General features: G+C 40.2%; 1 protein-coding gene across 1 annotated transcript; it reads left to right on the plus strand.

The window, feature by feature from the left end:
* Positions 1-239: 239 nt before the first annotated feature.
* LOC131233672 (transcription factor MYB102-like) lies at positions 240-2,646 on the plus strand. The gene is made up of 4 exons (XM_058230463.1): positions 240-293; positions 389-656; positions 1,114-1,917; positions 2,089-2,646. Exons 2-4 carry the CDS (start codon positions 394-396, stop codon positions 2,123-2,125), a joined length of 1,104 nt encoding a protein of 367 aa, XP_058086446.1. The 5' UTR covers positions 240-293; positions 389-393; the 3' UTR covers positions 2,126-2,646.
* Positions 2,647-17,582: the final 14,936 nt, after the last annotated feature.

A 17,582-nucleotide genomic window follows, 5' to 3' on the forward strand; every position in this document is an offset into this window, starting at 1 on the left:
TCACATGATGGATGGATTGAATGTCATGTACACATTTCGGTGGACCCCACACATGTTTAGGATAAGCTGATCCTGCCTCATTTGGTCATTTGAAAAAAATGTGGGGGTGATCATGGAATAAATTCATTATAGCATAGAATATAAGAAAGTACCTACGCTCATGGGAAATGCGTCTCCAACACACAAAGTCTTCTTAATTTTAACACCAACGCCCTATAAAAACTCATGTTAGATAGGAGATTTTCCAACACGGATCCTCACATTCCCTTAGACCCACCTTCTAATCCCAGCAGGTTTGTCTAAGGCCAACCCCAAAAGAGACCCTCTTTATTTCTAGAGATTTCTCAAACATAGACATTGATTGATATTGTCTTGAATGCTTTTGCAGGTGTGATGGGGAGATCTCCTTGTTGTGATGAAAGTGGGGTGAAAAAGGGTCCGTGGACACCAGAAGAAGATCAGATTCTGGTGGATTACATACATCAGCATGGGCATGGAAGCTGGAGGGCGCTCCCGAAGCTTGCTGGGTTGAACAGGTGTGGAAAGAGCTGCCGGCTCCGGTGGACAAATTATCTGAGGCCTGATATCAAGAGGGGAAGATTCACAGATCAAGAAGAGGAAATCATCATTCGCCTTCATTCAGCGCTCGGAAATAAGTAATTGATTTATCCTTCTCCTTTAGTTTGCGATGAATATATATACAGATTTAGGACCTGTTTGGATAGTGCGAAAATAAAAGAATAGAAAAGAATTGTGAAGTAATTTTCCTTGAAACATTTCACTATGTTTGGATAGCAAACAAACGTTGAATTCCACTATGTTAATTTCTCAACACAAGATACAAGGTGTTTTTTAATAGAAAAATGGTGCTTTCTTGCTATTCAAACAAGACCCTCAAAAATAATTTCTATGGAAATCCATGTTTCAACTCATGGAGAGAATCTATCTTGCATTATTTTTTTCTATCATTCCACAGTGGGAGTACTAAGATGAATCACAAGAACATCTTATCAAAGAAACTTTATAATTAAGCATGCTTATGATAGATTAGTAATAACTCGAATGAGGAAATAACTGAATTTTAGTCTTATTGTGTTTTGTTTGCCTATGTAGGTGGTCAGCTATTGCTGCCCGTCTTCCAGGAAGGACAGATAATGAAATCAAGAACTTCTGGAATACCCATTTGAAGAAGAAGCTCCTCCAGAGGGGTATAGACCCTGTGACCCACAAGCCAAGAACTGACCTCGATCTCCTTGGAAGCCTTACTCATTTTCTCACTGCCTCCAACTTCAGCAATTCAATGAACCCTTGGGACAATGCTCTCAGGCTACATGCTGATGCTGAGCACTTGGCCAAACTTAAATTGCTTCACAGTCTAATTCAAGTCATATCTGGGAATTCTCCGTATATGGAGTCGATCAATCTCATGGGTCTGCCTGCCTTACGTGATTTCCATCATAGTGAATCCCTCCAATTGAATCACCATTTCAACAAGCCTCTCGACAGCTCTCTTGCTCATGTCCATGACCCCACAATGATGCCGCCGAACTTTTCTAACATAGGAATCCAGCAACTGTCTGATGACTATAAAACTATTGTGGAATCATGTGTTTGTTTCGAAGGACAAGAAACAGTGTCAGCAATCAGTGGGTCAGGCTCCAAAATTATCTGCTTAGACGCCAATAATAGTAACAACAATAATAACTACATGGCTAGATCATATAACATTGCACCTTCAAATCCAACTCCCATGTCAGTCTCAGCTTCACCAGAGCTCATCGGCACCGATCAAATGCGGGACCTGATAAACCCAACTGACATATCTGCCCATTCATCCACTTCAACTACCTTTGAAGCTTGGGGAGAACTCAACCTAGATGATCAAGCAAATGATTGCTATTGGAGAGATATTCTAGAGTAAGCTACTTATCTTTTCTCTCATCTCCTTTCCCTGCTTTTTCTATTGATGGGGGAGTTATGAAAACAGCTGAAATATTAAAATATGTTAACAGATTACATTCTTTTTTTCTCTTTCCTTTATTTGTTCTTATAGATGATAAAATAAAATAAAATTCCCTTCTTTTGCAGCCAACCATCTTCGCCCGCTTGGCTGACTGAATCCTAATGGAGATCTTGAGATTATTCTGAGATAAAGGGGACCATCCCTTTGTACGTCAAAGATTATTTTTAGAGTGTATTTAAATTTTTATGTTTAGATTAGTGTTTGTTTGGCACGAGAGGTGGTGATGCATGCCATTCAGCATGTGTTGCTGGATGAGAACCACACGATGCTTAGTGTGGTAATCTGAACCGTCTATCCTGTGGGACACAGAATAAATGAGCTGGGGTCCAAAAATTACGCATGTTTGACATCTAGGTCTAACACTGGAAAATGGTCAGGATCAATGATCAATGATTATACCCACTTGATGGATGGTTCAGATCATCCAGCCATGCGGCAATATTGGTCCATCTAGCCACACATCCTGAAACGTGCATGAATGGTTGAACCCGGCAAGAGCTCATCAGGTCTTGCTTGAAGGTTATAAAAATAATTTATTTTGTACAAATTAAAGATCCACTTCATGTAAACCATGAATTGCTTAGTTGGTATTTGTAATGTATTGGATTTCTCTTTCATTTTTATTTTTTTCCCAAAGAATCATTTTCCAATAAACAGCAATGGAAAATATGTAAGACCCACAAAAAGAGGTAAGATGGAGAGTAGATGAAGCATGGAAGACAGTATACGATTTGAAAATTAGTTAGTTGGAGATGGGTTGTGACACGGAAGATGAGTTGAAAATGACCAGCTTCTGGAATTAGAAGCTTTCTTATGCCTGAATGAAATGGTTTGACCTTTGCAAAACGACAAGCTGACGTGGACAGTTTGAATACATGTTGCAACCTATCTATTGAATCATATCGGGAAATAGGCCATAGTAGCCTCGAAGTTTTTGCAAATTACCTAGAACGCTACGACACTCCATGTATTCCCAAAAGGGCCGTTTGACAGCTTTTGGAGTTTATTTCAGACGAAAATGCTCCTGACCTTGATTCATAAGTTGCACGGTTTTCTAGGGACTAAGAACTTACATAGTATTTAATGCTAGTAAAGTGATGCGTATGGAACCCTTTTTGCGCGTGGGCAAGGACTAAACCTGTGGGGCCCATATTGATGTATGTGTATAATCCATGCCGTTCATCCTTTTTACCATGTCATTTTAAGGCTAGGGCCTAAATATCAGCCTGATCCAGAGCTCGTGTGGGTCACATAATAGAAAATAATAGTGATAATGGAACCCGTTGTTGAAACTTTCCAGGCTCACCGTGATGTTTGTTAGAAGTGGACACTGCCCAAGTCATGACTTTTTAGGCCCACACCGAGCTGGCCGACAAGATGGACGGAACGGATCTTCCCATTGTTGGCCTCAGGCTATTGTACCAATGGTTATCCTTTAATTTGGTAGTAAAGGAAGTGAACATATAACAACCGTGACCTGAGAAAACTACGACTCATGACAACTACAACTCATATAACATGAGAACTACAACCCTTACTACATTACAATCACGACCCTTATCACATTACAACCACGACCCAGGTATGGGTCGTGGTTGCCATGTGATATGGGTCGTGGTTTTCATGAGGAAATGGTCGTGGTTGTCATAAGGTAAAAGTGTGGTTGGCCCGTTTTTCTTTTTTTCCCAGTGTAAGTTGCGCATGAGAGAGGAAATCGGATTGAGTACTCAGTTGGGCTCACCTTAAATGTATGTGGTCTATCCGGTCCATCCATCCATTTTTCCATCTAATTTAAGGGATTGAGCCGAAAATTGAAACATATCCAAAGATCAATTGGAGTATACTACGACCTTAATCTGTAGCCTTCGATCCATTTACACTACCAAAAATAGATCGTGGTTGTCATGTTATATGGGTCGTGGTTGTTATGTTATATAGGTCATAGTTATCATGGGTCATGGTTATCATGTTATATGGGTCGTAGTTGTCATGGTCATGGTTTGTCATGTTATATGGGTTGTGGTTGTTATGTAGTAAGGGTCGTAGTTGTCATGGGTTATTGTTGTTATGTTATATGGGTCGTGATTGTCATGTTAAATGGGTCATAGTTATCATATTATATGGGTCATGGTTCTCATGTTATATGGGTCATGGTTGTCATGTTATATGGGTCGTGGTTGTCATGTTTTATGTTAGATCTGTCTTATTTTTCATATCAAGCCTTAAGACAAACTCACCAAATGGATGAACGGTTTGGATATAACATATTCTTCATGATCAAATACACACATAACTTGTTGACTTCAATACAGCAGCTATATAGCTGGTGTGAGGTACACCAGCCAATCCGCTTCCTCTGATCCACGTCCGTATCCAGGACAGAAACGGATTGGTTACTCCCTGCTGCTAACAGCCCCGTGGCTGTGGTCGGTGCTCTATGGGCCCACTATGACGTATGTGTTAAATCCATTCTGTTCATGCATTTTTACAGATTATTTTAGAGTTTTATACAAAAAATGAGAGGGATATAAATCTCAAGTGGACCACACTACAGGAAAACAATGGTAATTAGATTACCACTACCCATGACAATCACGACCCATATAACAGGACAACTGCGACCCATATAACATGACAACTGTGATCCATACAACTGCGACTCATATAATAGGAAAACTGCGACCCAAATAACAGGACAACTGCGACTGCGACCCATATAACAGGATAATTGCGACCCATATAGCATGACAACTGCGATCCATACAACTGCGACCCATAAAACAGGACAACTGCAACCCAAATAACAGGACAACTACGTCTACGACCCATATAACAGGATAACTACGACCCATATAACATGACAACTACGATCCATATAACCGTGACCCATATAACAGGATAACTGCGACCTAAATAACAGGACAACTGCGACCGTGACCCATATAACAAGATAACTGTGACCCATATAACAGGACAACTGCGATCCATACAACCGCGAACCATAAAACAGGACAACTGCGACCTAAATAACAAGACAACCGCGACCGCGATCCATATAACAGGACAACTGCGATCCATACAACTGAGACCCATATAATATGAAAACTACAATCCATACAACTATGGCCCATTTGGGTCGTGGTTTATATGGGTCGTAGTTGCCATGTTATATGAGTTATGGTTGTCATGTTGTATGGATCGTGATTTTCAACATGTTCAATTTCTTTTATATCAAACCATTAGTATCATAGCTTAAGGTTCACAATGGGGTGATCCGATCCATCCACCTTATCAGCCAGCTCGGCATGGGCCCAAAAAGTCCTAACTTGGGCAATGTTCACTTCTAACAAACATCACAGTGAGCTTAAAAACTTTCAACAGTCACCATTATTTTTTATTATGTGGGCCACACGAGCAGTGGATCGAGTTGATATTTAGGTCTTAGTCCTAAAATGACATGGCAAGAAGGATAGGCTGCATAGATGAAACACATACATGGTGGTGGGTTGTAGTTGTCATGTTATATGGGTCGTGATTCTCATGTTGTATGAGTCGTGATTGTCATATTATATGGGTCGTGGGTGCCACTGTCACCATTATAACATGGGAGTCATGGTTGTCATGTTATATAGGTCATGATGGTCATGTTATATGGGTCGTGGTTGTAATGTGGTGAGGACCAAAATGCCCTTTCCTTGTTTCAGTAGTTGTACGGTTTTCTAGGGAATAAGAAGTTACGCCATATTTAATGCCAATAAAGTGATGTGTACGGAACCTTTTTTTGCACATGGGCAAGGACCAAACTCGTGGGGCCCACATTAATGTATGTGTATAATCCATGCTGCCCATCCTTCTTGTCGTGTCATTTTAGGCCTATAGTGAGCAGGCCGATAAGGTGGAGAGAACAAATCACCCCATTGTGGGCCTTAGGCTATTGTACCAATGGCTATCCTTTCATTTGGTAGTAAAGGAAGTGAACATGTAACAACCATGACCTATATCACATGAGAACTACGACCCATATAACATGATAATGATGTTTTATTTAAACCAACCTAATTTAAATTGATTTTAAACTCACAAGTATATGAATCAGGTATAGACACGGCACGTATTACGAGATCGTTCCCACGATGACTGGTTGTCACAATTCGAATTTTATGATTCTTCTTAACTAATCCAACAAATAGTTTAGCTAGTTATTAAGTAAAATAACAAAAATCAATGAAAAATAACTGAGAACAATAAGGAAAATTCACTCAAGGAGAACACTAGGACTTTTGAATCCACCCTTAATTATCCTAACTCTTGTTTTACTTGTTAATTCGCTATAATTCAGATTGATATACATTCAGTAAATAAAGCACAATCTGTGTCCTTGTTCAGGCACACAGGATATATAATTCCCTTAAAGTACAAGTGGTTTTTCCCATAACATCAATTATTCCTAATGCATGCACATTAATTATCATGTATATATAGACATTAAGAATCAACCAAACCACTTAAATTCACATCCAACATCTAATATCTTGATTATGAATCACAGAAGATGAAATTGAAAAAAAAAATCTCAAGGATCACATCTTTTCATCCATGTTTAGGCATGAATAGATATAAATTCCTATTTCTTTCTCTGTAGGAAAACCTGTTTATGGCCAGACACAAGCACACCTAGAATAAGATTTCAAACAACATCCACATCTAGACTTAGGGTAAGCTCATAGATTAGAGAGGTATGGAGTTTTCATTTAATCATAATAGAGAAAGAAATAAATCAATCAATTCCAGATGAAATCAACAAACAACAACAATCATTCAAATTAGGGGCTTCATATCAGCCCTAGCTAAGAAATTAAAAATTCATGAGAAATAACATAGATTCAAATGGAAAGAAGAAAAACATAATTGATAAGAAACACATCCCTTACACAACCCTCTGATTTCTTTCAATCTGAGATAAATCTGTCAACCCCAACACCGTCAAAAAAAATCTCTTTTGGAGCAATCTGTTATGGAGCAATCCCTCTTCTCAAGCAATCTCCCCTTTTCTTTCTTCCTCTCTCTCTTTTCACTCACGTCCACAACCGGCCCCTCTCTTTCTTCTCTTTCTTTTATAGCAGGAGAGGGCGGTGGAGAACCGACCTTGTTGGAGTCGGTGGAGTGCGAAAAGCCTTAAGCAGCCAGCAAAAACCGCAACACTTTCGCACAGTCCAAATCAAAGCCTCCCGACTCCCTTTTTCCTTGCATTTCGTCCAAAAGATTAACATCTCTTAGGGCATTTGGTACAAGCCTACACGATGAATGGATCAGATCTTCCATATGATTAACGGCCATGATCGTGCAACGACCGAAAATCATCGGTTTCATCCCTTGAAACAAGGCCTGCGTAACAGGACTTACGCTGTTCTGATGGTGGGGCCCACTTCACTTTTGTTTTGAGAAATCCACGTCGTCCACTAAATTCTACTCGAAATTTATGTTAGGAAAGGGTATTTTTAGCCATCCTTTGGTCTGACCCACGTAATCTGTAAAGCCACCATCCGTCTTCTGTTTGGACAATCGAAAACCGATCTCTGATTGTATTGTGAAATTTCTCCACCTAGTCCTGAGTGATAAGGGCCATATGAATCTCATGGACGGTCCGGATCGGACCTTTTATGTACGGTGGTAGCCCACTGACGTTCAACCGCAAGCTCTGTTTGAAACAGAGAATGGCAACTGCCTTTTTGAATTGTAGTCGGTCAACACCATGTTGACCGACTTCACTTGCTTGGTGCATGGCGAGTGCCCAGTCTCTGTGCACTCCACTTACGTAAAGCGGGTCCCACCTTAATGTATATGCAAAATCCACACCGTTCATCTTGTTTCCCTTCTAATTTAAGGGGTCGAGACCAAAATTGAAGCATATCCAAAGATCAGGTGGGCCCCAGATTAACGATTTGTGGGCTAATCTGCCCGTTGGGCCATTTCCACAAAGATCCAATGGCTATTTTTGGCGTGTACGGTTAATTTATGGTCCTCAGGCCATATATACAGTTTCAAGCCAATCGGATGGCGAGAACCCTGTGATCTTGAATTTTGGATGACTTTTAGGCCAGTTGAACTTTAGTTTCTTGATTTTCTCGGATCTCTGACGTGTAAATTCATCGATCTTGTTCTCCTAAAGTCCGTCCCTTGCCTTGGTTACTTCAGAGCGTCAAATCCATGCTTTTAGTACCCTTTTTCAGTCCACGCTCGTAAATACACCTTGCATCACAAACACGATTAAAATAGGGCATTAAACAGTATTATGGTCGTAAAAGCAGGTAATAACTGGGGTCTAATATGCAATATTCGACCCTCAACAGATAACTACGACCCATGACAACCACGACCCATATAACATGACAACCACGACCCATATAATATGATAATCACGACTCATATAACATGAGAACTATGACCCATATAACATGATAACTACGATCCATGACAACTACGACCCATAACAACCACGATCCATGACAACTACAACCCATGACAACCACGACCCATATAACATCACAACCACGACCAACTTTCCAAGCTCACTGTGATATTTGTTAGAAGTAGACACTACCCAAGTCAGGACTTTTTGGGCCCACGGCGAGCAGGTTGACAAGGTGAACGGAACGGATTACCCCCATTGTGGGCCTTAGGCTATTGTATCAATGACTATCCTTTCATCTAGTAGTAAAGGAAGTGAACATGTAACAACCGCGACCCATATCATATGAAAACCATAACCCATATAACATGATAACTATGACCCACGACAACCACGACCCATATAACATGATAACCACGACTCATAACAATTACGACCCTTACCACATTACAACCACGACCCATATAACATGACAATTACGACCCATATAATATGACAATCATGCCCCATATAACATGAGAACCACAACCTATATAACATGATGACTACGATCCATGACAACTACGACCCATGACAACCACGATCCATGACAACTAATGATAACCACGACCCATATGACATGTCAACCGCGACCCATATAACATGACAACCGCGACCCATGAAAACTATGACCCTTACTGATGTATGTGTATAATCCATGCCGCCCATCCTTTTTATCGTGTCATTTTAGGGGTAGGGCCCAAATATCAGCTTGATCCAGTGCTTGTGTGGGCCACATAATAGAAAATAATAGTGACAAAGGCACCTACTCTTAAAACTTTCCAGGCTCACTGTGATGTTTGTTGTAAGTAGACATTGCCCAAGTCAGTACTTTTTAGGCCCATGATGAGTTGGCCAACAAGGTGGACGGAACAGATCACCCCATTGTGGGCCTCAGGCTATTGTACCATTGGCTATCTTTTCATTTGATAGTAAAGGAAGTGAACATGTAACAACCGCGACCCATATCACATTAGAACTACGACCCATGTAACATGATAACTACGACCATAACAACCACGACACATTTAACATGACAATCACGACCCATGTAACATAACAACCACGACCCATAACAACTATGACCCTTACCATATTACAACCACGACCCATAACAACTACGACCCTTACCAAATTACAACCACGACCTATATAACATGACCATCACGACCTACATAACATGACAACCACGACTCATGATAACTACGGCCCATATAACATAACAACCACGACCCATATTACATGACAACTACGACCCTTGACAACCACGATCCATTTTTGGTAGTGTAAATGGATCAAAGGCTACAGATTAAGGCCGTGGTAAAATCCAATTGATCTTTGGATATGCTTCAATTTTGGGCTCAACCCCTTTAATTAGATGGAAAAATGGATGGATGGCGTAGATAGACCACATACATTCAAAGTGGCCCAACCGAGTACTCAATCTGATTTCCTCTCTCGAGTGCAACCTACGTTCGAAAAAAAACGGGCGCGGATTACTACTTTCAGGTTAAGTATCCTAACTCGCTACTCAACCTGGGCGAATCAAAAGGTTAAGTATCCAAACTCGCTACTTAACCTGTCCGTATCTAATCGGGAACGAATTGGCCACTCCCCTTCCACCTTTCCGAGTTATAGTTGCGCCGGGATTGACTAATGTACCTTACACCAGCTACATGCCAGCCGCGGATTAGATACATCGCTAGAATTGACGTCACCAAGCTTTGTGGACCCCACCATGATGCATGTGTTGTATCCATACCGTCCATCCATTTGGAGAGAGAGTTTTATGGCATAGAAAAATAATGAGATATATCTAAAGTTCAAGTGGACCCCACCATAGAAAACAGTGGGGACAGTGAAATCCACCGTTCAAAACTTCTTAGGGGCTACATAAGCTTCCGATCAAGCTTATATTTCATGGCTTATATTCAAATCCAAGATTTAAAGGTTAGGATCATTAATGAAGTATGATCATAAGATCATGGATTCTCTATGAAAGTAACGAGAACATGAACGGTTCGGATTACTTGAAGGGATGCAATCGGGATGGAAACCTGCCACCATACCATACTGTGATTCGGTGGCACCTCACCCTATCACAGCCCTCTCTTTACATCCAGGACACGGGAAGAATCCAAGGATATCAAGAGAGAACAAGAGCCAGCAATCTCTCAACAGCAAATGTGGTAGAGTTACATATTAATCAGGACCGTCCATCTACTTTTCCACATTGCAGATAGGTAATGGTTCAAAACGTAGATAGAATCAATGATCCTAGACACATCTGATTAGTGGCCTGCAAAGAAACGGTGGAAAATAACAAATGGTTGCATCTGGATCGGTACAGAGTCTGGGAGTGCGTGATCTCTCTTGGGTGGTGACAGGGATTCGAGCCCAAAATTCCAACAGTGGGAATTCAAAAAAAATAAATAAATAAATAAATCAAGCTTATATTTTTGTTTTCACTTCGTCCATCTCTAAAAAATAAATCATAGTGGGCCCTGTAAATGTTTCAACGGTGGGTGGACTGATCCCACGGTTTTCTGTGGTGTGGTCCATATGATCTTTGGATATAATTCATTTTTTAGATAATGCTCTAAAATGATCTCTAAAAATATATGAACGGTCTAGATGTAATAAATATATCACTGTGGGGCCTTGTAACTTTGATCTACTTTGAACCAGTCGTGCAACTCGGAGCTCGAGGAGCGTCAGTGCACGACACGTACCTACAGCAGCAGCAGGGACACCGGGGGTCGCGGATTTCCTGCGAAAGTTTTTCGCGACGTTCCCGCGCTGGGAACCCAGGTGGGGCCCACCGTGATATTTGTGAGAAATCCACTCCGTCCATCCGTTTTGTGAGCTCATTTTAGTATGCCAGAACAAAAGTGAGAAAGATCCACAACTAAAGTGGGTTGTGGTAAAGGAAAAGGTAGTTAGGAAAATTCCTACCGTTGAAACCTCCTTGGAGTCTATAGTAATGTTTACATGCCATCCATACCGATCATAAAGTCATTCCTATTGGGATGAACCGTAAACACAAAAATAAACATGATTCAAGACTTCTGTGGCCTCATGAATATTTCAATTGTAGGCGTTCAATTCTCACGTTTTCGGCCCACTTGACCATTCGGTCCGTTCTTTTTTGCCCTAATGTCCTAAAATGAACTCATAAAACGGATGAACAGAGTGGATTTCTCACAAACATCACAGTGGGCCCCACTTGAGTTCCCAACGTAGGAACTTCCCACTAAATCCGCGTCCGACGCCGGGTTCGAAGCGGATTGCGTACTGAGTAACTCAGTACCATAAGCGTACTGACTAAATTCTGTGGGGTCCACTATGATTTATGTATTTTATTGGCTCCATCCATCAACTTTAAAAGATAACTTTAGGGGTAGAGCATAAAAATGAAATATATAAAAACCTCAACTGGACCACACCACAGGAAACAGTGTGAATTGAACATCTACCTTTGAAAATTTCTCGGGGGCTACAAAAGTGTTGGGTCGAGCTTACATTTATTTTTTCACTTCATCCATGTCCTTATGATCATATTAAGAGGATTGATGAGAAATACACATCATTGTGGGCCCTAAAAAGTTTTTAACGGTGGAAATCATCATTCCAACCGTTTCCTATGGTAAGGTCCACTTGATCTTTGGGTATGATTGAATTTTGGGTTCAACGGCTAAAATAAGATGGAAAAATGGATGGACGGCGTGGATAGACCACATATATTCACGGTGGTACAATAGCCAATCCGCTTCCGCTTCCGACACGGATTAGAAATTACTCGACTTACGTGTAGCGGTAGGAGAAATCTAGATTCCCGAGACCTCGAGAAGGCTATTTTAGTAAGTCACATTACTCGACTTACGCATCCCAATATATGTAGAGATGAATGATTTTATTGGGCCCATTGTGATGTATATATTTTATCCATGCCGTCCATTCATTTTGAAAGATCATTTTAAGGAATGAGCCAAAAAATGAGGCATATTAAAGGCTCATGTGGACCACACCATAGAAAGCGGTGAAATTGAAAACCTACCATTGAAAACCTTTTGGGGCATAAATTTTTTGGATATAACTCCTTTTTTGGCCCGTAGCGTTAAATAAAATTGTAAATCCTATGGACGGATTGGATTCGACACATAAATCACAATAGGATTCACAATCCTTATAACATGACAACATCGAACCTTACTACGTTATAACCACGAACCGCACACGCCACACGTAACAATAACTACAATCCATGTAATATAAAAACCACGACGCATATCAACCACGACCCACATAACATGACAACGACAACCCATATAATATAATAACTATGACCCGGATGACAACCATGACCTATATAACATGACAACCATGACCTATATCAACCACGACCTACATAACATGACAATCATGACCCATATAATATAATAACTACGAACCGTGACAACCACGACCCGGATGACAACCGCAACCCATATAACATGACAACCACGACCCACATAAAATGACAACCATGACCCATATAACATGATAATTACGACCCGTAACAACCACGACCCATAAAACATGACAACCACGATGCATATAATATGACAACCATGACCCATGACAATCACGACTTATATAACATGACAACACGACCCATATAACTTGCCAATTACGACCCATGACAACCACGGCCCAAATAATATGACAACCTCGACCCTTGCTACATGACAACAACAATCCATTCGAAGGGTCGTGGTTCACATGCACAATGGATCGTGGTTTCATCCACAAAGGGTCGCGGTTAATATTTAACCCTACCCCTAAAATGACACGACAAAAAGGATATGCGGCATGGATTATTCACATACATCAATGTGGGCCCATTTGGGTCGTGGTTTGCATGAGTCGTAGTTGTCATGTTATATGAGTCGTGGTTTTCATGTTGCATGGTTCATGGCTTGCAACATGTTCACTTCCTTTTCTACTAAACCATTGGTACTATAGCTTAAGGCCCACAATGGGGTGATCCGATCCATCCACCTTGTCAGCTAGCTCATTGTGGGCCCAAAAAGTCCTAATTTGGGCAGTATCCACTTCTAACAAGCATTACAGTGAGCCTGTAAAGTTTCTATAGTCACCATTATTTTTTATTTTGTGGCCCACACGAGCACCGGATCAAGCTGATATTTGGGTCTTACCTCTAAAATGACACAACAAAAAGGATAGGAGGCATAAATTATACACATACATCAATGTGGGCCCATATGGGTCGTTGTTTCCATGGGTCGTAGTTGTCATGTTATATGAGTCATGGTTGTCATGTTGTATGGATCGTAGTATCCACGTGTTCACTTCCTCTTCTACCAAACCATTGGTATCATAGCTTAAGGCCCACAATGGAGTGATCCGATCCATCCACCTTGTCAGCCAGCTCGCCGTGGGCCCAAAAAGTCCTGACATGAGCTGTGTACACTTCTAACAAACATCACAATGAGCCTAGAAAGTTTCAACAGTCATCATAGTGAGCTTAGAAAGTTTCAACAGGTTGAGTAGCAAGTCTGGATTATACACATATGTCAATTAAAGGATGGACGGCATGGATTATACACATACATCAATATGGACCCACTCTTGAAAACTTTTTAGGACCCATATAATGTGGTAAGGGTCGTAGTTGTTATGGGTCGTGGCTGTCATGTTACATGGGTCGTGATTGTCATGTTAAATGTGTCGTGGTTGTCATGGTCGTAGTTATCATGTTATATGGGTCGTGGTTCTAATGTGATATGGGTCGCGGTTGTTACATGTTCACTTTCTTTACTATCAAATGAAAGGATAGCCAATGGTACAATAGCTTAAGGCCCACAATGGGGTGATCTATTCCGTCCATCTTGTCGGCCAACTCATCGTGGACCCAAAAAGTACTGACTTGGGTAATGTCCACTTATAACAAACATCACAGTGAGCCTGGAAAGTTTCAAGAGTAGGTGCCACTGTCACCATTATTTTCAATTATGTGGCCCACACGAGCACTGGATCAGGTTGATATTTGGGCCCTGGCCCTAAAATGACACAACAAAAAGGAACTTGGTGAAAACCACGACCCGCATAGCATGCCAACCACACTCTTAACTCATGACAACCACGACCTTTCTTCATGAAAACCACGACCCATATAACATGGCAACCATGACCCATACCTAGGTCGTGGTTGTAATGTGGTAAGGGTCGTGATTGTAATGTAGTAAAGGTCGTACTTCTCATATTATATGGGTCGTGGTTGTCATGGATCGTAGTTTTTCCAGGTAGCGGTTGTTACATGTTCACTTCTTTTACTAATAAAAGGATACTCATTGGTACAGTAGCCTGAGGCTAATAATGGGGAGATCCGTTCCGTCCATCTTGTCGGCCAGCTCAGCGTAGGCCTAAAAAGTTCTGACTTGGGCAGTGTCCACTTCTAACAAACATCACGATGAGCTTGGAAAGTTTCAACAATGGGTTCTATTATCACCATTATTTTCTATTATGTGACCCACACGAGCTTTGTATTAGGCTGATATTTAGGCCCTAGCCGTAAAATGACATGGTGAAAAGGATAGACGTCATGGGTTATACACATACATCAATATTGGCCCCATGAGTTTAGTCCTTGCCCACGCACAAAAAGGGTTCCGTACACATTCCTTTCCTAGCATTAAATACTACATAATTTCTTAATTCCTAAAAAACCGTGTAACTATTGAACTAAGGTCAAGGACATTTTTGTTCGAAACAAATTTCAAAAGCTGTCAGAAGGCCTTTTTGGAAATATACGAAGTCTCCTAACATTCTAGGTAATTTGTCCAGACTTGGAGGCTACTTCAGTCAATTTCCCAATCATAATCCCAACGTGTCTGGGATTCTCTATCTCATGGGTCGTCAAGTGTCACACCTGAAACATTAAATAAGCAATAGCAGGTTCGACCACAAGTTGTAGTCTAAATATTAAGTGCATGTGAAATCCAACCTTTCCAATATATTAGCCACACTAGGTAAAATTTAGGGTATAGAAATCAGATCAATATGATCATCAGATGGACCACACCATAGAAAAAAATATAGTCATTGATCAATGGATAAATACAAAATATCGTCTGAGAAGACAGTATATTGTCCTATTTTTTGTTTCAGAGCATTATATTATAGGTTCAACCTTTTGGATGGATTGGATCTTATTACTAATTGAAATGTTGGAAGATATCCGCTGGTGGACGGTAACTTACAGTCCAACCGGTTGGACTTGAGACCTTCGCAGTAAACATTAGCTGGTCTTGGAGAAGAGCTTTACTGACGGCACACGCGCGTGCAACAAAGCTCATGTGCATTCCACACGTGCCATCATGCCGCATAGGTGCGAGATCCAATCCATCCATGTTATTCCGATCTTCTAAATGTTTTTTTTTCAAAAATAAATCTGATCCACTCAGTATGCAGGTCCCAGTATTGGAAACATGTGGATGGGTTAGAAAACTTCAGCCAAGTTTTTGGAATTTCAAATTTTTTTTTGTAAATTGTGGCCCACCTGACCAGTTTATCAACCTTATTCTTGGATAGAAGAATCAATGCAGTGGGTTTTTTCTTATGGATGGATTAGATCTCGAATCTATCATGGCATGTTGGCACATATGTGGCATATACATGAGCTTTATTGCACGCACGTGTGCGCTTAACAAAGCTGAGGAGAATGTTGTTTACATCGTAGACAAGACTAGGCTGATAGCTAACTGCCATTTTTAATACGGCGTTATTTCATACACTTGGCAGACATGCTATTTAATCAAGACCGTCCAAATAATGGGCCCATTATGGATGGAGCATTGGGAAAAATTCACAATAATCAAATAATTTAACCGTCTGGCTTCTCTAGTTGAATAAAGACCAGTTCGTTGTTCTATTTTCAGCCCTCATTTGCTAGCCAAAGATTGGCAGGTTGGGATTTTATTATTTTTATTTTTTTGTCTTCATTTCCAACCACAGTGCACCCTAGATTTTGGACGGCATAGATTAAGGTGCATGTATGCCACGCGTATGGTGGATCAGACAACACAGTTTAAGAAATGGTGATGAGCTATGTTTTATGTTGTAAAGAGAAAAAAAAAAAAAAGTCAGATTATTTGTTACTCAGTAGGTGAAGCTTATTCTTTCTATACAAGCTATTGACTGTTGCAAAGGCTTGCTAACCTAACATCCCTAACACGTCTCTCTCTCTCTCTCTCTCTCTCTCTCTCTCTCTCTCTCTCTCTCAATGCTTGTTATTTGTCGCTCTCTCTCTCTCTCTCTCTCTCTCTCTCTCTCAATGCTTGTTATTTGTCGGTTTCTACTGTTTGTAAAGACAAATGACTTACCTGCACTGTGTTTTCATGCACCTAGTTGCATTTAGACTTGTGTGCATTTGCATCACCTGACAGGGTATTCCATTAAATTCAATTGAATCTTCTTCGGCTACTATTAACTAGAAAAAAGAAGAAAAGAAAAGTATCAATCTAAACTTATTATTAAAAATATTCGTAGGTTAAAAATAAAATAAATCAAATTAAATCTACTTTTACGCATGTATAAATTAATGCATACTTATAAAGAATAAAAAAGATCGACATTTACTATTTTTCTCTCTTTCTCTCACGCCAATTTCTTTTCAAACTCGCCACCCTAGGATTTCTATTTTATATGATAAATAAACTTTTTCAAAGCGCAAAATTCTACAAGATTAGGCTGCTCTCATATAATTATAGATTTATATGCCTTTCCCACTAACCTATTTTTTGTTATGGAGAGATTTTTATAAATTATTTAAATCACAAGCATCACCAAAAATGTACTTGCTTAACCATACATGAACTTGGACCGATTCAAACATGTCTAAATTTGGACGTTTCTACATGTACATCACAAAAATGTATATGATCACTTTATCTTTACTATCATACGTATATCCTTTTACATATTGCCTTAGGCTCTACTTTCCTAGACCCACCATATCCTATGGTCATAATTAATCATTCAAAAATAAATCTAAACTATTGATTTTATAAAATAATACATATGATAATTTCAAAATTAAATGTTTAATCA

This window comes from Magnolia sinica, chromosome 18 (genome assembly GCF_029962835.1).
Source record: "Magnolia sinica isolate HGM2019 chromosome 18, MsV1, whole genome shotgun sequence".
NCBI classification, from domain to species: Eukaryota; Viridiplantae; Streptophyta; class Magnoliopsida; order Magnoliales; family Magnoliaceae; genus Magnolia; species Magnolia sinica.

Excerpts from the sequence above, each read along its gene's own strand:
- LOC131233672 (XM_058230463.1), top strand. The coding sequence starts at position 394 with ATGGGGAGATCTCCTTGTTGTGATGAAAGTGGGGTGAAAAAGGGTCCG. Across the intron at positions 657-1,113 it reads CATTCAGCGCTCGGAAATAA|GTGGTCAGCTATTGCTGCCC; the intron begins GTAATTGATTTA and ends TTGCCTATGTAG. Across the intron at positions 1,918-2,088 it reads TATTGGAGAGATATTCTAGA|CCAACCATCTTCGCCCGCTT; the intron begins GTAAGCTACTTA and ends CTTCTTTTGCAG.